Here is a 26,660-nt window from a genome sequence, read left to right on the forward strand (position 1 = left end):
TTTCCCTCTGCAGCTCACACTGACAGGACTTGCAGGGAAGCGCAGCTTCTCCACAAAGACTCCACGTTTCCTCAGCAGTACCACGGGGTCATAGGTGGGAGTGATGTTAGAATACCAAGCCCTATTAAGGAGCTTAGTTTGCGACCCAGCTGAGCTTGGCTTTAGCATAAAGGGCGAGGTGTGGCTGGCTCCATCTTCTCTGTGTCTCCCTGCGGGCTCTGTGTGGGTTAACTGTGCTTTCACCTTTACTGTTTTGTTTGTGAGTGTGTGTGTCCCTTCACGTTACCATGTGAAGGGAGTGTGTTTCCTGCACAACAGAGTGTTTGTCCTCCCACGGGGGATTCACTACAGTGTACCCAGGATAGTACACATTCTCAGGCTAGTGGGTCTGAACCCGCATGTTTGGATTCCCTTAAAGGGATGATCTCACATATTTCTAATAAATTATCCCATAATGAGAAAGAGACGCAATACTTAAATCAGTCTGTGGAGGACCTGATGACTAGAGATTCAGTTCCCATACCAGCGTCTCAGACCACTGCCATTTGTCCACAAAAGCATACTCTGGCCCAAATCCTGCAGGCTGACACTAATGATGACGTATCAGTCGCAGAGGAGGGTGAAGTGGACTCGTGTGGGGGGAAATGCAGCCCTGTCACAAGGAATACAGGCCCTGATAGAAGCTATTAGAGAAGTCCTGCACATTCCTGACAGGGTGGCAGAGGTGGATGAGGAATCTTATTTTAATGTCAAAAAAGAAATCCTCTGCTACTTTCCCTGCTTCAAAGGAGTTAAATTCTCTGTTTGAGGAAACTTGGGTTAATCCGGACAAGAAGTTTCAGATCCCTAAAAGGTTACTCACATCCTTCCCGTTTCCTCAACGTGATAGGAAAAAGTGGGAAAATCCACCGATTGTTGACGCATCGGTATCTAGGTTGTCACATAAGATAGTCTTACCTGTCCCTGATGGAAGTCTCCTTAAAGGACACGGCTGACCGCAAAATTGAGACCACTCTCAAATCCCTGTACACAGCTGCTGGGGTGGCCCAGAGACCCACTATTTGTGCATGGATCACTAGGGCCATTGCAAATTGGTAATCTAATTGACGGGTTAGAGCTAACTTATCCAGGGCGGAGATAATTTTACTCCTACAGCATATACAGGACTCTGCTAATTTTATGGTGGAGGCCATAAAGGAAATTGGTTTGCTCAACGCACACGCACCACTGCCATGGCAGTGTCAGCACGCAGGGACCTGTGGCTACGCCAGTGGACTGCGGATGCGGATACCAGGAAAGGCGTGGAAAGCCTACCATTCACAGGGGAAGCCCTTTTTGGAGATGAACTGGATACGTGGAAATCCAAGGCTATGGCGGGTAAGTCTACATACCTTCCTTCCGCAGCACCCCCAGCTAGGAAAACCTACTCTGCTCCTACTCTGCAGTCCTTTCAGACAGAGAAATTTAAAAGTAAATCCAAAGGTTCTTCTACAGCCTTCAAAGGCAATAGAGGTAAACCCAGAAAACCTGCAACTGCTGTTTCACAGGAACAGACCTCCGGTTCTGCTTACTCAAAGCCTTCAGCATGATGGTGGACCACACTGCCTGGAAGACAGGCAGATGGGATCCCGATTAAGATATTTCAGTCACGTATGGGCAACATCATGCCTGGATCCATGGGTCAAAGATCTTATCGTCCAGGGCTACAGACTGAAGTTTCAGGAACTCTTACCTCACAGATTCTTCAAATCAGGCTTACCAGCTTCTCCAGAAGCAAGCATGACTTTACAGGCAGCAATTTAAAAACTGGTACAGACTCAGGTCATTGTTTCAGTTCCACTTCAACTGCAAAACAAGGATTATTATTCCAACCTGTTTGTGATGAGGCCCATTTTAAACCTCAAGTCACTGAACCCGTACTTACGGGTGTTCAAATTCAAGATGGAGTCTCTGAGAGCGGTGATCTCAGGTCTGGAGAAGGGGGAATTCCTGGTGTCTCTGGATATCAAGGATGTATACCTTCATATTCTGATTTGGCCACCTCATCGGGCTTATCTAAGGTTTGCATTACAGGACTGTCACTACCAGTTCCAGGCCCTGCTATTTGGCCTCTCCACGGCACCAAGGGTGTTCACCAAGGTAATGGCAGAGATGATGTTTCTCGTCCGCAAGCATAGAGTGAACATAATACCGTACCTGGACGATCTGCTGATAAAAGCACCATCCAGGGAGAGGTTGTTAGACAACATTGCCCTCTCAACACGACTACTCCAGGATCATGGGTGGATTCTGAACCTGCCAAAATCTTACCTGGAACCAACACGGAGGCTTCCGTTCCTGGGGATGATACTGGATACGGAGGCACAGAAGCTATTCCTTCCATTGGAAAAGGCATTGGTAATTCAGTCGATGGTGCGGGACGTTCTAAGACTGACCCGCATATCGGTGCATCTATGCATTCACCTCCTGGGGAAGATGGTAGCCTCTTACGAAGCACTGCAGTACAGACGGTTTCATGCAAGGCCCTTCCAGCTGGATCTGTTGGACAAATGGTCCGGTTTGCATCTTCACATGCACCCGAGGATATCATCAAAAGCCAGGATTTCCCTTCTGTGGTGGCTTCAGACTTCTCACCTGACCAAGGGCCGAAGTTTCGGGATTCAAAATTGGATTCTGCTAACCATAGACGCAAGCCTCAGAGGTTGGGGAGCAGTCACCCAGGGGGAACAGTTCCAAGGAAAATGGTCAAGTCAGGAAATCATTCTTCCGATCAACATTCTGGAACTAAGGGCCATATGCAACGCCCTTCTACAGGCATCACATCTTCAGGATCACGCCATTCAAGTTCAGTCGGACAATGTGACGGCGGTAACGTACATAAACCGACAGGGCGGAACGAAGAGCAGAGCAGCAATGTCAGACGTAACAAGGATTCTTCTCTGGGCAGAACGGCACGCTGTGGCGTTGTCGGCAGTCTTCATTCCGGGAGTGGACAACTGGGAAACAGACTTCCTCAGCAGACACGACCTCCACCCAGGGGAGTGGGGCCTTCATCCGGAGGTGTTCGGGTGCTTGACACGTCAGTGGAGAATTCCACAGATCGACATGATGGCCTCTCGTCTCAACAAGAAGCTCAAGCGGTATTCTTCCAGGTTGAGAGACCCACAAGCAGTGGCGGTGGACGCTCTGGTGACTCCATGGGACTACCAGGTCGTGTACGTGTTTCCACCACTTCCATTAATCCTAAGAATTCTCTAAAGAATAAAAAGGAAAAGGTTCAAGCTATTATCTTTACTCCGGACTGGCCAAGAAGGGCCTGGTACGCGGATCTACTGGGGATGCTCCTCGAGGACCCGTGGCCTCTACCTCTTCGCGAGGCGCTTCTACAACAGGCGGCGTTCGTCTATCACAACTTACCGCGGCTGCGTTTGATGGCATGGAGGTTGAGCGTCAAATTCTAGCCCGGAAAGGGATCCCGGACAGGGTTATTCCAACCTTGATCCAAGCCAGAAAGGGGATAACGTCTAAACATTACCACTGTATTTGGAAAAAATACATCTCTTGGTTTAAGAACAGGAAATTTCCTGCGGTGGAATTTCAACTGGGACATTTTCTCCTCTTTCTGCAGTCAGGAGTGTATGTGGGCCTATGTTTGGGCTCCTTAAAAGTCCAGATTTCGGCCTTATCCATTTTCTTCCAGAAACAATTGGCTTCTCTCCCGGAGGTTCAGACATTTTTGAAGGGTGTTCTGCACATCCAACCGCCCTTTGTGCCTCCTACGGCACCTTGGGATCTCAACGTGGTGTTGCAGTTCCTGCAATCGGAATGGTTTGAGCCTTTACAGGCTTACACGGAAGGCCTTCACACTGTTGGCCTTGGCTTCAGCAAGATGTGTTTTGAAGCTGGGGACGTTGTTCTACTAAAGCCCCTATTTGATTTTTCATGAAGATAGAGCTGACCTCAGAACTCGTCAGCAATTTCATCCAAAGGTGGTGTCTGTGTTTCATATCAACCAACATATTGTGGTTCCGGTGGTTACCAACACCTCTGCTACTTCAAAGTCCTTGGATGTTGTGAGGGCTTTGAAGATCTATGTGAAGCGGACAGCTCGTCACAGAAAATCGGACTCGCTGTTTGTTCTCTGTGATCCCAATAAAATTGGGTGTCCTGCTTCAAAGCAGACAATTGCTCGCTGGATCAGGCTTACTATCCAGCATGCTTATTCTATGGCAGGTTTTCCAGTTACAAGATCTGTACAGGCCCACTCTACTGCAGTAGGTCGGTGGGTTATTCCTGAGCGGCTGCCCGGAGTGTCTCGGCTTTACAGCTCTGCTGAGCAGTTACTTGGTCAGGTTCGAACACATTTGCTAAGTTCTACAAGTTCGATACTTTGGCATCTGAGGACCTTCAGTTTGGTAAATAAGTTCTGCAGGAACCTCAGCACTCTCCCAACTGGTTTGGGAGCTTTAGTACATCCCCATGGTACTAATGTGGACCCCAGTATCCTCTAGGACGTAAGAGAAAATAGGATTTTAATTACCTACCAGTAAATCCTTTTCTCGTAGTCCATAGAGGATAGTGGGCACCCGCACTGTTACTTGGTTCAGTATTGTTCAAGTTTGGTTAGTATGGCTTTCCTCTTGTTTGTGTGTGCTGGTTCGAATCTCACCACTGTTTTTTTAAATCTTTCTCTCAAAGTATGTCCGTCTCCTCGGGCACAGTTTCTAGACTGAGTCTGGTAGGAGGGGCATAGAGGGAGGAGCCAGCAAACACTATTGATTTCTTAAAGTGCCCAAGGCTCCTAGTGGACCGGTCTATACCCCATGGTACTAATGTGGACCCCAGTATCCTCTACGGACTACGAGAAAAGGATTTACTGGTAGGTAATTAAAATACTATTATTTTTATTCATTATGGCAGTGCTTTTTTTGTTTTCAGTTAGAGTTTAATTTAAGCTTTCATTTATTTGTTGAATACGGTTTGTTTTGTTTATTTTTTGTATGTATATTATTATTATTATTATTATTTTATTTTTATTCTTGTCCGTTTTCATTTCATGCAGTATGTATGTTTTCTTTAGTATAACTGTGTTGATTAGTGGTTTCTGTGACTACGTTTGTGCACAGGGCGTGTGTTCCCATTTTTTGTAGCCTGTGGTTTCGTTGCTGTGTGAGAGACATTGTGACGCATGTGGCCACAGTGGCGTCCGGCGTGACATGTGGCTAGCACTGGGGGGTTGCTGGTCTGTAATATAAGGTATGTTTTTACTCTGTATATTTTATGTTCTTGATAAAGGTCGCAGGACCGAAACGTTGAAAAAGTACATCAGTTTTGTGTGATGACTTATTGCTTAAAGACTCGTGAGAGCCGCCTGCTTTTTTTGGGGATATCTTGACCTAGGAGGACACCAGGGCAAGTACTGTACCTTGCTGGAATATGAGTGGAATGTCTGCACTGTGTTGTATATACATGGACATGGACAAATCTGTTAGTACCCTTCCACGAAAAAAAAAGAGACCATATCGCTCTCTGAAATAACTTGAAACTGACAAAAGTAATACTAATCCATTTTCTCTTACGTCCTAGAGGATGCTGGGGACTCTGTAAGGACCATGGGGTATAGACGGGCTCCGAAGGAGACATGGGCACTATAAAGAACTTTAGAATGGGTGTGCACTGGCTCCTCCCACTATGCCCCTCCTCCAGACCTCAGTTTATTCCTGTGCCCAGAGGAGACTGGGTGCATTACAGGGAGCTCTCCTGAGTTTCTCTGAAAAAAGAATTTTGTTAGGTTTTTTATTTTCAGGGAGCACTGCTGGCAACAGGCTCCCTGCACCGTGGGACTGAGGAGAGAGAAGCAGACCTACTTAAGTGATAGGCTCTGCTTCTTAGGCTACTGGACATCATTAGCTCCAGAGGGAGTCGGAACGCAGGTCTCCCCTCGCCGTTCGTCCCAGAGCCGCGCCGCCGTCCTCCTCACAGAGCCGGAAGATAGAAGCCGGGTGAGTATAAGGAGAAAGAAGACTTCAAAGGCAGCAGAAGACTTCTGATCTTCCCTGAGGTAAGCGCGCAGCGGTAACGCTGCGCGCCATTGCTCCCACACACAACACACACGAGCAGGCACTGATGGGTGCAGGGCGCAGGGGAGGTGCCCTGGGCAGCAATATAAACCTCTAGGACTGGCATATAAGTATATATAGGCTGCGGAGGCAGTAGTTATAAATATCCCCCGCCAGTTATACAAAATTGAGCGGGACCGAAGCCCGCCGCTGGAGGGGGCGGAGCTTGGTCCCACAACACTAACCAGCGCCATTTTCTCCACAGTGTACTGCAGAGAGGCTGGCTCCCCGGACTTTCCTCTGCTGAACACGGTGACACAGGGCTGAAAAGAGGGGGGCACTTGTAAGGCGCAGTAAGTGTATTACACAGATAATTATATATAAAAAAGCGCTATATTATCTGGGAATTTGTTTCCAGTGTCAGTTGGCACTGGGTGTGTGCTGGCATACTCTCTCTCTGTCTCTCCAAAGGGCCTTAGTGGGGAACTGTCTCCATATAAATATATCCCTGTGTGTGTGGGGGTGTCGGTACGAGTGTGTCGACATGTCTGAAGCGGAAGGCTCATCTAAGGAGGAGGTGGAGCAGATGATTGTGATATCTCCGTCGGTAACGCCGACTCCTGATTGGTTGGACATGTGGAATGTTTTAAATGCAAATGTGATCTTATTACATAAGAGGATGGACAAAGCAGAGTCCAGGGAAAAAGCAGGGAGTCAATCCATGGCTTTGACTGTGTCACAGGGCCCTTCAGGGTCTCAAAAAACGTTCTCTATCCCAAATAGCAGACACTGATACCGACACGGATTCTGACTCCAGTGTCAACTACGATGATGCAAGGTTACACCCAAGGGTGGCCAAAAGTATTCATTATATGATCATTGCCATAAAAGATGTTTTGCATATCACAGATGACCCCTCTGTCCCTGACACGAGGGTGCGCATGTATAAGGAAAAGAAACCTGAGGTAACCTTTCCCCCATCTCATGAGCTGAACGAGTTATTTGAAAAAGCTTGGGAAAGTCCAGACAAAAAACTGCAGATTCCCAAGAGGATTCTTATGGCGTATCCTTTCCCTGCACAGGACAGGGTACGGTGGGAATCCTCGCCCAGGGTAGACAAGGCTTTAACGCACTTGTCCAAGAAGGTGGCGCTACCGTCTCCTGACACGGCAGCCCTCAAGGATCCTGCTGATCGCAGACAGGAAACTACCTTAAAATCTATTTATACGCATACGGGTGCTTTACTCAGACCGGCAATAGCATCGGCATGGGTATGTAGCGCAGTTGCAGCTTGGACACATACCTTGTCAGCTGACTTTGATACCCTAGATAGGGATACCATTTTATTGACTTTAGGTCATATTAAAGACGCAGTCTTATATATGAGAGACGCTCAAAGAGACGTTGGGCTGCTAGGTTCGAGAGCCAATGCCATGGCGATTTCTGCTAGGCGTGCCCTGTGGACCCGCCAATGGACGGGTGATGCCGACTCAAAGAAGCATATGGAGGTTTTACCTTACAAGTGTGAAGTTTTATTCGGGGAAGGTCTTGCGGACCTGGTTTCAACAGCTACCGCGGGTAAATCTACCTTTTTGCCTTTTGTTCCCCCGCAACAAAAGAAAACTCCGCAATATCAGATGCAGTCCTTGCGGTCGCATAAGTCCAGAAGAGGTCGGGGCTCATCTTTCCTCGCCAGAGCTAAGGGTAGAGGGAAAAGAACGCCTGCTGCGGCTAGTTCCCAGGAACAGAAGTCCTCCCCGGCTTCTACTAAATCCACCGCATGACGCTGGGGCTCCACTGAGGGAGTCCGCGCCGGTGGGGGCACGTCTTCGACTCTTCAGCCAGGTCTGGGTTCGGTCAGACGTGGATCCTTGTGCGATGGAAATTGTATCCCAAGGCTTCAAACTGAAATTCGAAGAGGTGCCCCCTCGCCGATTTTTCAAGTCAGCCTTGCCGGCTTCTCCCCCAGAGAGGGCAGTAGTGTAAGCTGCGATTCAAAAGTTGTGTCAACAGCAGGTGATTATCAAGGTTCCCCTAGTCCAACATGGAAAAGGGTACTATTCGACCCTGTTCGTGGTCCCAAAGCCGGATGGCTCGGTCAGACCCATTTTAAATCTAAAATCCCTAAACCTGTACTTGAAAAAGTTCAAATGCAAGATGGAATCGCTCCAGGCAGTGATCTCCAGTCTGGAAGGGGGGGATTTTATGGTGTCACTAGACATAAAGGATGCATACCTTCATGTCCCCATATATCCTCCTCATCAGGAGTACCTGAGATTCGCTGTACAGGACTGTCATTACCAGTTTCAGACGTTGCCGTTTGGGCTTTCCACGGCCCCAAGAATTTTCACCAAGGTGATGGCGGAGATGATGGTGTTCCTGCGCAGGCAGGGAGTAACAATTATCCCGTACTTGGACGATCTCCTGATAAAAGCGAGATCGAGAGAACAATTGCTGAAGAGCGTATCGCTCTCCTTGAGAATGCTACAACAGCACGGTTGGATTCTAAATCTGCCAAAGTCACAGTTGATTCCAACGACTCGACTATCATTCCTAGGCATGATTCTGGACACAGAACGGAAGAGGGTTTTTCTCCCAATGGAAAAAGCCCAGGACCTCCAGAACATGGTCAGAGACCTGCTAAAACCAAAGAGAGTGTCTGTTCATCAATGCACTCGAGTTCTGGGGAAAATGGTGGCAGCCTACGAGGCCATCCCTTTCGGCAGGTTTCATGCGAGGACATTTCAGTGGGACCTTCTGGACAAGTGGTCCGGGTCCCACCTACAAATACATCAGAAGATAAGCCTGTCCCCCAGGGCCAGGGTGTCTCTCCTGTGGTGGCTGCAGAGTGCTCACCTTCTAGAGGGTCGCAGGTTCGGCATTCAAGACTGGGTTCTGATGACCACGGACGCGAGCCTCCGAGGATGGGGAGCATTCACACAAGGAAGAAATTTTCAGGGACTATGGTCAACCCAGGAGGCTTGTCTGCACATCAACGTACTGGAATTGAGGGCCATATACAACGGCCTACGACTAGCGGAGAATCTTCTTCGCGACCTACTGGTTCTGGTTCAATCAGACAACGTCACAGCAGTGGCTCATGTAAACCGCCAAGCGGGACAAGGAGCAGAGTGGCAATGGCGGAAGCCACCAGAATTCTTTGCTGTGTGGAAAATCACGTAAGCGCTCTGTCAGCAGTCTTCATTCCAGGAGTGGACAACTGGGAAGCAGACTTCCTCAGCAGGCACGATCTCCATCCAGGAGAGTGGGGACTTCATCAATAAGTTTTTGCAGAGATAACAAGTCTTTGGGGAATTCCTCAAATAGACATGATGGCGTCATGCCTCAACAAGAAGCTTCGGAGGTATTATGCCAGGTCAAGGGACCCTCAGGCAGTAGTGGTGGACACCCTGGTGACACCATGGGTGTTTCAGTCGGTCTATGTGTTCCCTCCTCTTCCTCTCATCTCAAAAATATTGAGAATCATAAGACGAAAAAGAGTGCGGACAATACTCATTGTTCCAGATTGGCCTCGAAGGGCCTGGTACTCAGATCTTCAGGAAATGCTCACAGAAGATCCGTGGCCTCTTCCTCTCAGAGAGAAACTGTTACAGCAGGGGCCCTGCGTGTTCCAAGACTTACCTCGGTTACGTTTGACGGCATGGCGGTTGAACACCGAATCCTAGCTGGGACAGGTATTCCGGAAGAAGTGATCCCTACGCTGATAAAGGCTAGGAAGGAGGTGACGGCGAAACATTATCACCGTATCTGGAGGAAATATGTTTCTTGGTGTGAAGCCAAACATGCTCCTACGGAGGATTTCCATCTGGGCCGTTTTCTCCACTTTCTACAGACAGGAGTGGATATGGGCCTGAAGTTAGGCTCCATTAAGGTACAGATTTCTGCCTTATCTATATTCTTTCAGAAGGAATTGGCTTCTCTCTCAGAAGTCCAGACTTTTGTAAAGGGAGTGCTGCACATCCAGCCTCCTTTTGTGCCCCCAGTGGCACCATGGGACCTTAACGTGGTATTTCGGTTCCTAAACTCTCACTGGTTTGAACTGCTTCAGACGGTTGAATTAAAGTTTCTTACTTGGAAGGTGGTCATGTTGTTGGCCTTGGCATCTGCGAGACGGGTGTCCGAATTGGCGGCCTTGTCTCACAAGAGCCCCTATCTGATTTTCCATATGGATAGAGCGGAGTTGAGGACTCGTCCTCAATTTTTGCCCAAGGTGGTTTCATCGTTTCATATGAACCAACCTATTGTGGTGCCTGTGGCTACGAGTGACTTGGAGGACTCCAAGTCCCTGGATGTAGTCAGGGCCTTAAAAATCTATGTAGCCAGGACGGCTCGGGTTAGGAAAACAGAGGCACTGTTTGTCCTGTATGTGGCCAACAAAGTTGGCGCTCCTTCTTCGAAGCAGACTATTGCTCGCTGGATCTGTAACACGATTCAGCAGGCTTATTCTACAGCAGGATTGCCGTTACCAAATTCGGTAAAGGCCCATTCCACTAGGAAGGTGGGCTCTTCTTGGGCGGCTGCCCGAGGCGTCTCGGCTTTACAGCTTTGCCGAGCAGCTACCTGGTCGGGTTCAAATACTTTTGCAAAGTTCTATAAGTTTGATGGGATCCGGTCTGAAGATCGACAGTGTCTAGGTCGACAATGTTTAGGTCGACCACTATAGGTCGACATGGATGGAAGGTCGACAGGGTTTCTAGGTCGACATGTGCTAGGTCGACAGGTCTAAAGGTCAACATGAGTTTTTCACATTTTTTTTCTTTTTTTGAATTTTTTCATACTTAACGATCCACGTGGACTACGATTGGAACGGTAAAGTGTGCCGAGCGAAGTGGTAGCGGAGCGAAGGCACCATGCCCGAAGCATGGCGAGCCATGCGAGGGGACGCGGTGCACTAATTTGGGATCCCGGTCACTCTACGAAGAAAACGACACAAAAAAAATCCTCATGTCGACCTTTAGACCTGTCGACCTAGCACATGTCGACCTAGAAGCCCTGTCGACCTTCCATCCATGTCGACCTAGTGACTGTCGACCTATAGTGGTCGACCTAAACATTGTCGACCTAGACACTGTCGATTTGATGAACCACACCCAAGTTTGATACCCTGGCTGATGAGGACCTTGCGTTTGCTCAGTCGGTGCTGCAGAGTCGTCCGCACTCTCCCGCCCGGTCTGGAGCTTTGGTATAAACCCCATGGTCCTTACGGAGTCCCCAGCTTCCTCTAGGACGTAAGAGAAAATAAGATTTAAAACGTACCGGTAAATCTTTTTCTCCTAGTCCATAGAGGATGCTGGGCGCCCGTCGCAGTGCTGACTACTTTCTGCAGGGCTTGTATATAGTTCTTGCTTACATAAGGGTTATGTTACAGTTGTAATCAGTCTTTGCCTGATACTGTTTTGTAGCATACTGTTAACTGGTTGCGTATATTCCATGTTAAACGGTGTGGATGGTGTGGGCTGGTATGAATCTTGCCCTTGGATTAACAAAATCCTTTCCTCGTACTGTCCATCTCCTCTGGGCACAGTTCTCTAACTGAGGTCTGGAGGAGGGGCATAGAGGGAGGAGCCAGTGCACACCCATTCTAAAGTTCTTTATAGTGCCCATGTCTCCTGCGGAGCCCGTCTATACCCCATGGTCCTTACGGAGTCCCCAGCATCCTCTACGGACTAGGAGAAAAAGATTTACCGGTACGTTTTAAATCTTATTTTCTCTTACGTCCTAGAGGAAGCTGGGGTCTCCGTAAGGACCATGGGGTTTATACCAAAGCTCCAGACCGGGCGGGAGAGTGCGGACGACTCTGCAGCACCGACTGAGCAAACGCAAAAAAAGTAAAAAACCTCATGTCGACCTTTTGACCTGTCGACCTAGCACATGTCGACCTAGTGTCCCTGTTGACCTATAGTGGTCGACCTAATGACTGTCTACCTAAGTTGGGTCGACCCAACGACCCATACCCGCAGGGAGATGTTACATACTCCTACCCTGCACCTGCTAATATTAATAATACTGAGCTGATTGTTTCACACTTGCTGGATACGTAGAAAGTGGCCTGGGGAGAGAGAGTGGGGTAGGGGCAGATAAGGACTGGGGGAGAAAGAAAGAGGGCAGATAGGGGCGGTAGGGGCATATAGGGCATGGGGGAGAGAGAAGGGGGAGGGATTGGGTTAGATAGGTACTGGGGAGAGAGTGGAGTGGGAGGGGCAGATAGGGACAGCAGAGAGAGATATTCATATTTTTTCAATATAGTCAACGGACACACGGACACACACACACACACACACTCCCTATCTACACTACACCCCCCCCTACCATATAGTACCCCTATATACACTGCACCCATATCCTCTTCCATATTCTGCACCCCCCCACCATATACTGACCCTGTATACACACTGCACCCCCATACCCCTCCATATAGTGTCCCCTATATACAGGGCACCCCCTACTCCATATACTGCTCCCGCCATATACCGTATACTCGGCATCCCCTCCTGCATACACTATGCTGCAACCCCAGGTTACTTGCCATCCCGCGACTCAGGAACCACCCGAAGGTCCCGCATCGTTCAAAGCGGAGGCATTGAGGACTCGTGTGGCCGCTTACTAGTGGGAGGAGGTGAATCAATCTGGCAGGAAGAGGTGACACCCTGTGTCGGGGGAGCAGTGCGGTGACCGGGAGGAGGAAGGATCGGTGCTGGGGCTGCAGATGATGCGGTTGAGGAGGAGGTAGATAACCACCTCAGTTGCTTCATATATACTGCGCCGATGGGGGTGTATGTTCTTGTGCTCGCTCCTCCAACACCCCACACAGGCCATGCCCAGAACCCTCTGGCCAGCTCCTGGTGGCCACTGGGGTCCTCTACCCCCAGACTGGCCAGGCACTGTGCCTGGCCATTCTGGTGAGTAGAGGACTGGTGAGCTCACACGTGCCAGTACTGGTGCATATAGTGCAGCATCATTATAACCTGCTCATTACAGATATACAGCATCTGTATTTATAAAAGGTTAATGCTACACATACCAGTGACATGCGGTGAGGTGAGGCGGAGCCTTTCCTGTCATACTAATGTATATGCCAGAGTTTTGACTATATAAAGTATATGAAAAATACAAAGAATATATTAGCAATATCTTCTTCTTATTAATCTAATCCTTTTTCTAGTCATAACTCTGGAGTAAAAAGTCTATGACAGGTGAGGTAGTATCTCCCCTGCTTATCTTGTCCTCACATCTCTGATCAATACTCACCAAATATCCAGCAGTATGTACAGTACTGCAGCACCTGTGTATAATGCCCACATGTACCCTTGGGCTCAAATTGTGTATAAATCTGGCTCTGGTAATAGCCACTTCCTCCTCAGCCAATTACTTCACCACACAAGTCCCTCACACACACACTCAGCATGACAGAGCCCCGGCAGCCCCTGTGTGAGTAGTGACCGCCCTCCTAATATAATCTGATCCTAGTGTCCGTCATTTTGATGGACTTTCAATTAGTATTTGAATTAATTATACAAATGAAAATGGCGAGGAGAAAAATGATGGGACCCATAACTTAATATTTTGTTGCACAATCTTTATACTGTAGACAATTACTGCAATCAAGTAATTTCTGTAGCTCTCAGGAAGACTTTTGTAACTGACAACAGGTAGTTTGGTCCATTCTTCCGTGCCAAATTGCTGCAGCTGTTTCAGGTGTTATTGTTGCCTTCTTCAGACTACATGTTTCAGCTCTTTCCATAGATGTTTGATAGGATTCAGATCAGGGCTCATAGAAGGCCAATTCAGAATAGTCCAATGTCTTGTTCTTATCCATTCTTGGGTGCTTTTAGCTGTGTGTTTTGGGTTGTTATACTGTTGGAGGACTCATGACCTGCGTCTGAGACAGAGCTTTCTCACACTGGGCAGTATGTTTCACTCCAAAATGCCTTGATAGTCTTGACATTTCCTTGTGTCCTGCATAGATTCAAGATATACTGTGCCAGACGCAGCAAAGCAGCCCCAAAACGTAACCGAACTGTCGACATGTTACAGATACAGATGTGTCCTCATACATCTAGCCTCTATACGCCATGCACCTTGAGATTCCTGGCGTAAGTGAGCCAGCAGTTCCCGGGCATCTCTGCTAACGTCAGCAAACTTTTTTGACAAAAATGCGTCTTATTCGCATAGCTGTACTGATTAAAATGATATGGAGCATGTGAATAAGATGCATTTTCAGAAGAAAATGCACAAACACATGCCCGGTGTTAGTAAACATGCTCAAGACTTTGGCGCGACTAGAAGGTCTGTTAAATGTGACTGCAGCAAGGATGTAGGAGGACATATCTATATGGTGTTCTTTTCTTTGAAATCTTTTTTTTTTTTTTCATTTGTGAACAATGAGCTGATATGATTTGCCAAAAAGCTCCAGTTCCGATCAATATGCATTTTAGAAAATTCCAATCTGTCTGGTCCTTCTTCCATGGAGCCCACTGTTGCTAAATGAGTGTTGAATAGTGCGATCAGACACAGACGTACCTTGACCTTCAAGTTCGGCTTGTACAGTATCTCTTTGGAAGTTTTCCTTGGCTCTTTAGCAACCATGTTTACTGTCCTTCTGTTTAATCTGTGGTCAATTTTCCTCTTGCCACATCCAGCTAGGTTGGCTACAGTTTCATGGATTTTAAACTTCTTAATAAAATTTGCAACTGTAGTCTCAGGATCAATATGCTGCTTGGACATGATCTTTTAGCCTTTAACTTTAATGAGCGTGTGTATAGTTTTCTTTTTGATCACCTCAGACAACTCCCTGTTTGCTTTCTCTGATCAATGTTCAGTGTGGTGCACATGATGATACCAAACAGTGAAGTGACTACATTTTTCCTCATTTAAAAAGGCTGAATGATTGACTAGAATATTGAAGACATGTGTGATGCTAATTCAAGAAAGCAATTAGTTTGAAATATTACTATAATCCAGAGTTTCCCAAACTCTGCCTATACAGTCCAGGTTTTAAAAGTATCCATGCTTGAGTCCAGATGGTTAAATCAAATTGACAGGTCCTAATTAAGTCAACTGTGCTCAAGCAATATATTCTACATTTTATTTTATTATTACCTGTTGTCTTTTAGGTTTATACTGTATATTACTAAGCTGCCATAGCTCCGGTGTACCTTCTGTTATTCCTGGAAGTTCTGTACATCAATATTTGACAAAAGTCTTTGCCAATTGAAGGCTTACAGGTGTGGCCCTAGTTAATTGGCTAAAACATTAATGAGTTGTCTCTTTCCTCTGCCTAGACAGAACTATGTTGTTGTGTCCTTGTCTTTCAGCTTTAGTTATAACAGGAGACCTGTTAATTAAAACACATAGAGGGGTATTTATCAAAGCTCAGAGAGAGATACATTTGTGAGAGAAAAAGAACTAGTTAATCAGCTGTTACCTTACATTTTATGGGCTGAGTTTGAAAAATGACAGAAAATGATTGATTGGTACTGTACCTCTCACTATTCTTTTTCTCTCTCTAAGCTTTGATAAATATCCCCCATATTGGCAAATAATCAATATGTCAATATAATGCAGTGTGGAAGCATCTTATGCAATATACACACGTGACATCTTTAACAAGAGGTTTTGTATCATCAGTAGGAAATATTATTAAGCGGTAAACATATTTTTATAAGATTGCCCTGCTGTCCCAGGAGAATGCGTGAAAGGGGCGTGAAGTGACCTTTATGTGTTGTTTGTCAGTTTAATATGTAGTTTTTGCGGTCATATGAAGTCTCTATATTTCCTTTTGTTTACTTACATTGTCTCAGTGTTAATTAATGTCCTATTTTCCCACAGGGGGTTGCAGGAAGCACAGATTACCTTGGCGGTCAGACTTGGTGAGGCTGAAGAAAAGATCAAGGTTCTTCATTCAGGTCAGTCTGAGATTTTCTGTATTTATAAACATGTTAGGTTTAGCCTGTACAATTTCAGGGGTGATATTCATATAATTAGATACAAAGGGATCATAGATGTTTCTATAATGGGTGCAGTGTGTGCACCCATATACTATACTCTGGAGTCCCGCCACGGCCGCTGCGGGCACTTCCGAGTGATTTGCGCATGCGCACTGGAGATGTCCCCGGGAACAAGGTGCAGGCGCCATGTTCCCGGAGACCTGCGCATGTGCAGTAGACTCTGGCGTTATGCCAAAGTCTACTGCTGCCGGAGAGGAGGGGGTACGTGGGTCCCCTCCTCTCTTAAAACGCCCCTGTACAGGATGAGAAACAACAATTTAGTGTAGTGATACAATTACAGTACTATAACCAGCATTAAGAGTTTTGCATTGCCTAGGCACTCTAATCTTCTAAATACAAAAATTATTTATGATGATATATATTATACTTTCTGATGCCATTTTCTCTTAACAACATCCACCTACAGTAAGTGGGCTGGAAATATCCAGGGCCAGATTAACAAAGGGGCGGAGGGAGCTCCAGCTCCAGGCCTCCACATAAAAACAGGCCCATCATCATGGCAGCATGATCACTAGCCATCTGCTGGTCACATGGTCAGTCATAAATCATAACAATTAAGATTGCATTTCTATTTTACTCAAAAACATTATGCAATTTTTTAAATATTTTTACATATTTAGGGAGCTGATAGTGTAGGGTTGTACACGCCCACATGGCTCTGGCCACACCCATATAGCACTAATCACACCTCCCCCATTTCTCACAATAGGACCTTGAATATTTTCAGCTCCAGGCCCATGTGGCCCTTAATCCGGCCCTGGAAATATCACATGTCACCTGACAACTACTGTATCTCCTTTTCCTGAGCTACTACTCACAAGATGGTTGGACATGCCTTGAGTGCCGTGGCACATGTAGTTTAGCAAGCACTGGAGAACAAGTACTTACCCATCCCTGGTTGGTAGCCTTGATCTGCTACACTTCAGTCTTTGGTTCTGTATTAAACATTCTTGGCGTCACTATTGGTACAGTTTGACGAAAACAAACTGTTTCGTCTTGTTAATATTCATACAAAGAGTCATAGAGACAGATGTGACAAAAGATAAAATTAATGGCCTCTCATCTTCTATTTCGATGGCTCTTGAAATAGACTTTTGCTATTTGACCTGGTTATTAATCTCTTTCCGAACTGGAAAAGCAGACCGTTTCAACCGATGCTTCTGTTGTGCAGCACTGAAGACAACACAGAGGGAGCTGCTTGACCTGCGGTGCCAATATGATAAGGAGACAGCGTCTAAGTAAGTTCTTCTATATTGTGTTTGTCTGCAAGAAACAAGCTCTTTGTTTACCTCCAGCATTAAGTGTTTAACACGCAGCATCTCTCATGGAATGTGTGCTTGTCAGGGAGAGGCAGGTAGACGAGTGATTGAAATTACCTAATTCCATTAAGCATCTGCCCTACTGAAAGGTCAGTTACACTCACTTGGCATTTTTGTTAGCAAGAGCTGGATAGTGCATAAACTGGTGAGTCTAAGGCAAAAAAACAACAACAGGTTTTTTTATTTCTTTTGCCATCAAGAGATATATAATTAAGCTAGTTTATAATTTATTTACAGTAAGTTTTCATATACTGTAATCCATTGCTCGGATGCTTTATGCAGAAATACCTTATGCTGAAAGTATAAAACAGGATATAAAATGTAGGAGACAATTGCTGGTGCTCAGTGATAATAGACATGATCAGCAGTCAGACCTTGCTTATCTTAAATCTGCTTATGGTCAATAACAGAGTGCAAGGATTTAGGAGCGCTTGGCTAAGGAGCGACTGAGAATCATGACCCAACTGAGGCGTAACGGAGTGGTATCGGAGTGTTCGCACATGGGCTATTCTTATTGAGGGATGTATACAGTAGATGGAATTGTGACCTGTGCTGAGTTTTGTGTTTGCAGAGATCATCTGTTTTCAAGCCTCTGATGCGGGCCGCAGTGCAGTTTGGCGATGGCGGCAAACTGCGCCTATGTGATGGATGCGACCGTAATGTGATTCACAGAGGTGGCCATTTGCGGGGCGGCGACTCGGCATTGGGGGTGGTGATGCTGGGCGAACAGGGACGAGACCGTTTTTCGGGGAAGCTGCGTGACTTCACACGCAGCTGCTCTGATAAAAAAAAATGGCCACTGACCTGCCAGGGGTCAACCTTAGTTTCCATGCGTATCGGGAGGCGGCCTCACACATGCTGGGTGGCCTTGCCCTGTGCTGGGCTGTCCCCAGCATGTGCAGAGATGAATGTAGATCTGGCTGCGTATGCAGCCATCTGCGTTCGTCTCTGAATAACCCCCTTAGTGTAGATCTACGTGCTGATACTGATGATAGCTGTGAAACCAAGTACTGTATATGGATGGGTGTGGTTCAGACACATAGACAATGCACAATTCACCATACGGGGGAATATCTGTATAAAGCCCCATGTGCTGAATGCAAGTGTAATTATGGATGACTTGTCTGCAACTCTGAATCAGTTCCTAAAATCTTGCTTGTAAAGATTACTTACCTGGGGTTCAGTATTGACGACATTGCTTTGTCTGTCACTCTCTGCTTACTTATGCTGCCTCTTTTTCAGGGGTCATGTTAAATCTCCTAAACACTGAAATCCTAAGTACTGTAAATCATTTTTTGGGACAGGCTTTTACATACTGTATGATGATCCAGCCAAAAATTACTTTTTTGGATCTAATATGTACCTCAAACCTTATCATACAGCTGAGTGGGCTGCTATTGATGTACCATAAACCCCATTCTATTATCCCTATATACCCCGTTTCTCATCTGCCACCACCTCCTGGTCCTCCTCCCTGATATTTCTCTGCTGGCTTCCCCAGACCCCTCTTAATTCTCTCACTTCTGTCTCCGCCTCTTGGCTAAATGCATGTCACATACATCCCCAATGTGTGGTCTATTTCCCATTCTTACTGCCGCCATTACTGCACATAGTAATAAGGTCCCCGATGTGCCCACATTTACAGTAGCTGCCCTAACTTGTACTGATCCACGTAAAAAAAAAATGAACTGATGTGGCAAATCACCTACTTAGAGCAATCCGGTCATCCCCCCAGCAGTCTGCACTGCCCACTTTGGGAAACAGTGAGCTACACAACCGTGGTAGATTGATTTACTGTAGGTTACATAACATATATAACAGAAAGCTAAATGTTCCCATTCATTGATATGCCATTTTTCTTTTCATCTATCCTGTATGTAACAATGACTAATTATCCCGGTCTGTCACTCATCTTTTTTTGATATCCCCTTTACAAGCCACATGCTCAGATCATGCTGACATGGTGAATAATGTAATATGTTAGGCAATCTTTGGCTTGGCAACTGCCATTGTACTGCAACTCCCAGCATGCCACAGTGCAGCATACAATAACCTATCTTTTGGTATGCCCCCCCCCCCCCCTTACTCCTTGATGTAACTGTAGCTGCTTGCTAAACCAATCCAAAACAGTTTATATGTGCTGTGCAACAGATAACATTGGAATACATTCTCTTGATGATAATCATACTCTCAGTTTCAAGTGTAAAATGTTAATGAAGAGATAAGTGAACAGTACTTGCTTCCAAAAACAATCCCCAGGTTGATTAGGTTTTGAAGGGGAGAATCCTATAAGTTCACGCCATGAGGTAGTGCTGGCATGTCTCCCAGTCTCTGTGTTTAGGAACCTGGCAGCGGTTCCTATTTGAATGGAATTCTGACATGGCAAATGATTCGTTCTGTCTTACCATCCAAAGAAGCCGACCAAGGGTCAGCTGGATTTACATTAGACCTAATAATGTTTGATAGATTGTCCCCTCAGCACAGTTATATGTGGCATAAATAAGATTTTCTGCTATGCTACAACTCATCCGACCGTGGATGATGGCATTGTTATAGATTACAGTAGACTATTTTTATATTGCAATAAGAGTAAAGATATTATAACAGCCTTTGTCTGACAATTTTGCCCAAGCACTACTATTTCACAACATTATCAGCCAGCTAGAGTCTGCACATCACCATTGGTGCACTTAGGGTTGGCCCTTTATACAGCCAGAGCAACTTACTGCAGCATAATGTAATTTCATCCTCATCTACAGTAGCAACGCACTAGAACTCGTGACATAGAAGCAATTATCACACATAAGAAGACCACGTGAGTTCCAAGCCACAAGGTCACTGACCAAACTGGATGAGATCTTACCATACTGTACATTGCTGTAACTGTGTGTCAGGATCACATCTGGACTTTCAGTGCAGTTAGATGACCCCACACACAGGTTGATAGTGGTCATCTGACGACCTTATTTTTCAGCCTGTCTAAAAATGATTTCATAGACTTTGATTGGATTATTATTTGAAGTATTTTTGTGACTTCATCTTGCAGGATGATTTGACAGACAGGGAAGCAGAGAGCGGGACAGAGCATCAGATTTAGAGGGAGCGGAGCCAGCATACAGTATATAATTTTTTATAGTTCTTTTAGGATTACATTTACAAGACCTCCTTTAATGAGAGCCAATCTGCAGAAGTCAGAAAGGTAGTATTTTAGCATTACCATAGCTTTATTGAGGGGTGTTCTTCAGTATGCCGACTGTCGGGATCCCGGCGCACAGTATACCGGCGCCGGAATCCCGACAGCCGCCATACCGACACTTTTTCTCCCTTGTGGGGGTCCACGACCCCCCTGGAGGGAGAATAGCGCGCCACCGTGCCCGCAGCGTGGCGAGCGCAGCAAGCCCGCAAGGGGCTCATTTGCGCTCGCCATGCTGTCGGTATGCCGACGGTCGGGCTCCCGGCACCGGTATGCTGGTCGCCGGGAGCCCAGCCGCCGAAATACCATACTACACCCTTATTAGTAACATAGTAACATAGTAACATAGTATCTGAGGTTGAAAAAAGACAATTGTCCATCGAGTTCAACCTATTTGTGGTGTTCTATGCATGATGATTTGACTAAAATTTCTGACTGATGCTGCTGTCAGCCATTGCATTTTATCCCTATTTATAGTAACTATAATGCATGACTATGCACCATACCCCTGGATATCCTTATCCAATAGGAATTTATCTAACCCATTCTTAAAGGTGTTGACAGATTCCGCCATTACAACTCCCTCGGGCAGGGAATTCCAAACACGTATTGTCCTTACTGTGAAAAAGCCTTTACGCCGTATTGTGCAGAATCTCCTCTCCTCTAACCTGAGCGAGTGTCCACGAGTCCTCTGTGTTGATCTAACCAAAAACAGGTCCCGCGCAAGCTCTGTGTATTGTCCCCTTATATATTTGTAGATGTTGATCATATCCCCTCTTAGTCTCCGCTTTTCCAATGTAAACATGCCTAGTCTTTCAAGCCTTTCCTTGTATTGCATTGTCTCCATGCCCTTAATTAGTTTGGTCGCCCTCCTCTGTACCTTTTCAAGCTCCAGGATATCCTTTTTGTAGTACGGTGCCCAGAATTGTACACAGTATTCAAGGTGTGGCCTCACTAGTGATTTATATAACGGGAGTATAATACTCTCGTCCCTAGCATCAATACCCCGTTTTATGCATGCTAATATCTTATTAGCCTTCTTTGCTGCAGTCCTACTTTGGGTACTACTGCTTAGCTTGCTATCTATTAGGACACCTAAGTCCTTTTCCAGTACAGAATCCCCTAATTTTACCCCATTTAGTAGGTAGGTGTAATTTTTGTTCTTGTTACCACAGTGCATTACCTTACACTTGTCTGTGTTGAAGCGCATTCTCCATGTGGCTGCCCATGCTTCTAATTTAACTAAGTCGTTCTGAAGAGACTCTGCATCCTCCTCTGTATTTATAGCCTTACACAATTTGGTATCATCTGCAAAAATTGACACCATGCTCTCTAGACCTTCTGTTAGGTCGTTAATGAAAATATTGAACAATAGTGGTCCTAATACTGAGCCTTGCGGCACACCACTTAGCACTTCAGTCCAAGTTGAAAAAGATCCATTAACCACAACGCGCTGCTTCCTATTATCTAACCAGTTTTTGACCCAAGTGCATATTGTGCTTCCTAGCCCTGATTCTTGTAGCTTGTAGATAAGTCTCATGTGTGGTACAGTATCGAACGCTTTGGCAAAGTCTAAAAAGATTACTTCCACGTCTTTACCCTGATCTAGGTTTGCGCTTACTGTTTCATAAAAGCCAAATAAGTTGGTTTGACAGGATCTGTCCTTCATAAACCCATGTTGATTCCTTTTAATGACCTTATTGGTTTCAAGGAACTTCTGAATACTATCTCTTAGAATACCTTCCAATACTTTCCCCACTATAGATGTAAGACTAACTGGTCTATAATTACCTGGTTCAGTTTTACTTCCCTTTTTGAATATAGGCACTACTTCCGCTATACGCCAGTCTTTGGGAACCATACCTGATATAACTGAATCCTCAAAGATCAAAGATAGCGGTTTTGCCAGTTCAGAGTGAAGCTCCATTAGAACCCTTGGATGAATACCATCGGGCCCTGGTGATTTATTAATCTTTAAATGTTTTAATCGGTCACAGACTACTTCCTCGCTTAAATAAGTACCTATCAGTGTGATATTCTCATTATTGAGATTGTGTGTCAGTCCCTGAATTGGGTCCTCTCTAGTGAATACTGTTGAAAAAAACTCATTTAGTGTGTCCGCTATGTCATTATCATTTTTGCTTAAGACTCCCAACTTGTCTTTTAAAGGGCCTATACTCTCCTTCTTTAATCTCTTGCTATTAATGTATTTAAAGAATTTTTTGGGATTCGCTTTGCTTTCCTTTGCTACTAGTTTTTCAGTTTCTACTTTAGCCGCTCTTATTTCCTTTTTGCAATTTTTGTTACATTCCTTATAGTGCTGAAATGACTCTGCTTCCCCGTCAGATTTGTATTTTTTAAATGCACGCCTTTTCTTGCCCATAAGTTCCTTATTGAGACCTTCTTTTAACTGGATGCGCTATAAACGCCATGCCTGCACTGCAACATCTAGTGCAGTGGTTTCCAAACTTTTTTGAATCACGGCGACCTAGAGTATCAGAATTTTTTTCACGGCGCCCCTAGGCCAAAAATTTCTTATTGAGAAATTTAGAAAGAAATATTTATTTAGGTAAATTGTATTTATATGTCATCCTTAAGCTCAATTGTGTGGTGAGGGGCAAGATTTGCTTCTGTTTGTCCCCATATTGTATGACTGACAGCCACCAGCACTAGTTTTGCATATTATATTGACCATAAATAATTTGAATTGGTCCTTGACCACCAATCCAAGGCACCCCTGCAATTGTCCCGAGGCACCCCAGGGAGCCACGGCACACAGTTTGGGAACCACTGATCTAGTGGGTTTGAGTATCCAATGTGTATCATCAACATGAACAACTACATGTTGTAAAGATCCACTAAAATACCAGGTGACAGTGGAGCGTCACCACTCAGACTGCACATTCTGTTATTACTGCCATAAGTACTTTCAGACTAAAAGCCCTCATCTGTATGCAGCCTTTATAAGGCCGTCACTCCTGCCAATCTTTGCATGAGCAAACTTGAAATTTAAGTTCTTTTCTGGTGTTTGGCTTCGTCCATCATCTACCTTGTTCCTCCCATCAACTCCACTTTGTTCCTCATGATCGTCCTCTTAAGTGGCCAGTTGTGTGTCTTTGATAGATGCATCAGCCACTGTGACAATCTCAGTGGGCTATGCAGAATCTAATATGGCTCATAGTTTAGTACTTCTGTCAATCTGTAGTGTTTGTTGTGAGCTACAATTGGAGTTACAAACATGCTGCATTGTAGAATTGACCTCTCAGAGAATTCCTAAAGAGTCCGTTATAGTGAGTAGTTCAGACACCGTGGGTTAGAATGCTTCTAACACACAGCCACAGCTGCTGCTTTGGGAGGACGAAATCAGTAGATTAAATTAAAACAATGTCTTGACTTCATTTAATGTCCATTTGCTGGTGGTTATTTTAATTGGTGTGGTGCCATCCTTTTTATGAGTTTGGAACATTTTCTGCACCCCTTTGGCTCCATCCAGTACTGCAGGCTGCCAAATCTCACAGCTGTTGGTGTGGTTTGCCAGTCTCACTAACACACGGCAACACATTTCCTCCTCTCATTATACAACAGTGGGAGAACACTTAATCTTATTACAGCAAAGCAGATGTTCTGTGATAATTTGATAGCCTTTCCTTACCTAGATGTGCTGTAAATAATTTTCTCTTTGATGAGGGTTTGAAGAAATGTGTGTGCACAATATAAGCGCTAATCTAGATTGTCACAAATTATGCTCCTGGGTATCAGAGCAAGTAGAATTTCAATTTATTATGCCACTCTGGTTATAGCTATATACATATATAATCATTTTTTTAATTTAGTATATAGGTTTAATTATACTCTGCCTGTCATTTGATCTGTGTAGGACAATTTGGGTTGACTTTTGGGCTCACACAACGATGCATAACATGGACAGAAACAGCCCATTTGAACATTCTTCAATTCAGTGCAGTTATTTACTGTAACTACAGTGTTCTCCACTCCACATCTCTTACAATTTCTGGTCATATGGGCAGTGCTATATTTTATCTTTTGTTTCATGTCACGGTCTGCAGCGCTGCATAATAGAAATAGATGAAATAAAAATAAAAAAATATGGGGTTTCTCCCCAAATCAGTAACCAACCCCTGGACCTATGGTCGTTGGATTGCAAAACCAGTGGAAAATACAATTATTATTATTATTATCCTTTATTTATATGGCGCGACAAGGGTTACGCAGCGCCCAGTTACAGAGTACATATGCACATTATCAAAACAGGAATACAGTGACTTACAGTTGAAGACAATATAGGACAAGTACAGGGTAACTAAGCATAACTACACCAGTAGACGACATAGAGATAAGTTTCAAGGTGGCCAAAAAACTGCGGGATTTGGGCAGTTGAGGATTATTAAAGTAAGAAAAGGATAAGCACATGAGGAAAGAGGGCCCTGCTCGTGAGAGCTTACATTCTAAAGGGGAGGGACAGACAGACAGACGGGGTGACACAGATGGGGTAGACTGAGCATGGGACAGGGGTTTAGGATGAGATTTGGCTGAGTTTGGTAAAGAAGTGGGTCTTAAGAGCCCGTTTAAAGTTCCGTAGAGAGGTGGAGAGTCTGAGGAGGAGAGGTAAAGAATTCCAGAGAAAGGGAGCAGCACGTGAAAAATCTTGGAGATAGGAGTTGGAGGAAGTAATCAGTAGGCAGGAGAGTCGGCGTGCATTAGCAGAGCGAAGAGGATGGGTGGGTGAATAGAGGGAGATAAGATCAGAGATGTAATGGGAGAGGAGTGGGTGAGAGCTTTGTAAGTGAGTGTGAGAAGTTTGAATTGGATTCTGAAAGGGAAGGGGAGCCAGTGAAGGGCTTGTAGGAGAGGGGAGGTGGATGTAGTGCGTTAGGTGAGGAAGATGAGCCGGGCTGTAGCTTTGAGGATAGATTGGAGGGGAGAGAGGTAATTGTTGGGGTGGCCAGTTAGGTGGAGATTACAGTAGTCCAGTCTGGAAATAATCAGTGAGTAAATGATGATCTTAGTGGCATCCTGGGTGAGAAAAGGTCTGATCCTGGAAATGTTTTTTTAGATGGAAAATGACAGGTTTGTGAGAGGTGCTGAATGTGTGGTTTGAAGGAGAGGGAGGAGTCATGGATTACGCCAAGACAGTGTACTTGGGGTCTAGAGGAGATAGTCGTGCCATCAATAGATAGTGAGATTGTGGGAGGTGAGGTTGTGCGGGAGGGTGGGAAGATGATCAGCTCAGTCTTAGACATGTTGAGTTTAAAAAAGTGCTGGGACATCCAGGAAGAGATAGCAGAAAGACAGTTGGAGGTACGAGTGAAGAGAGCCGTGGAGAGATCAGGGGAGGAAAGGTAGATTTGAGTGTCATCAGCATAGAGGTGGTATTGGAAGTTAAAAGAACTAATGAGTTCACCTAAAGAGGACGTATAGAGAGAGAAAAGGAGAGGACCAAGAACAGAGCCTTGGGGGACACCAACAGTTAGTGGAAGTGGGAGGGAGGTAGTGTCATGAGAGGAGACAGAGAAGGAACAATCAGAGAGGTAGGAGGACAGCCAGGAGAGGGCAGTATCGTGCAGACCAAGAGAGTGAAGGATTTGCAGAAGGAGAGGGTGGTCCACAGTGTCAAAAGCAGCAGAGAGGTCAAGAAGAATAAGCAGAGAGTAGTGGCCCTTAGTTTTGGCTGCATGGAGGTCATTGTAGACTTTTGTGAGGGCAGTTTCAGCGGAGTGGAAAGAACGGAAACCAGACTGGAATGGGTCAAGCAGTGAGTGAGAGGAAAGAAAGGCAGTGAGGCGATTATAGACAATACGCTCAAGAAGTTTGGAGGCAAAAGGGAGGAGAGAGATGGGTCGATAGTTGGAGAGAGTGTTTGGATCAAGGGTAGGGTTTTTAAGAATAGGGGAGACAAGAGCATGCTTGAAGGCCGAGGGGACAGTGCCTGATGAGAGGGAGAGATTGAGAAGGTGGGCAAGATGGGAACAGGTAGAAGGAGAGAGGTTGCGGAGGAGGTGGGAGGGGATAGGGTCAAGTAGGGTGGTTGTGGGGGGGGGGG

At 45.6% G+C, this 26,660-nt stretch overlaps 1 protein-coding gene and 2 long non-coding RNA genes across 4 annotated transcripts in view; 1 reads left to right on the forward strand and 2 right to left on the reverse strand.

Annotated features, from left to right (window-relative positions):
- The window catches only part of CUX2 (cut like homeobox 2), an 875,100-nt gene that overhangs the window by 749,452 nt on the left and 98,988 nt on the right, over window positions 1–26,660 (forward strand). The window contains exons 7-8 of one of the 2 annotated variants that reach the window (XM_063964372.1): window positions 15,909–15,985; window positions 17,229–17,325. In XM_063964372.1, coding sequence (XP_063820442.1) covers window positions 15,909–15,985; window positions 17,229–17,325 — 174 coding nt within the window. The remainder of the gene's footprint in view (window positions 1–15,908; window positions 15,986–17,228; window positions 17,326–26,660) is intronic. The other variant, XM_063964373.1, reaches the window with a different exon arrangement.
- Window positions 1–26,660, reverse strand: part of LOC135065679 (uncharacterized) — a 166,018-nt gene that overhangs the window by 114,971 nt on the left and 24,387 nt on the right. The gene's annotated exons all lie outside the window — the stretch shown is intronic.
- On the reverse strand, window positions 13,655–17,548 carry LOC135065690 (uncharacterized). Its single transcript, XR_010251969.1, has 3 exons — window positions 16,976–17,548; window positions 15,933–16,001; window positions 13,655–15,414 (listed from the first exon to the last, which is right to left on the reverse strand). It is a non-coding gene; the product is annotated as an uncharacterized LOC135065690 (long non-coding RNA).

Source organism: Pseudophryne corroboree, chromosome 1 (assembly GCF_028390025.1).
Source record: "Pseudophryne corroboree isolate aPseCor3 chromosome 1, aPseCor3.hap2, whole genome shotgun sequence".
Lineage (NCBI taxonomy): Eukaryota > Metazoa > Chordata > Amphibia > Anura > Myobatrachidae > Pseudophryne > Pseudophryne corroboree.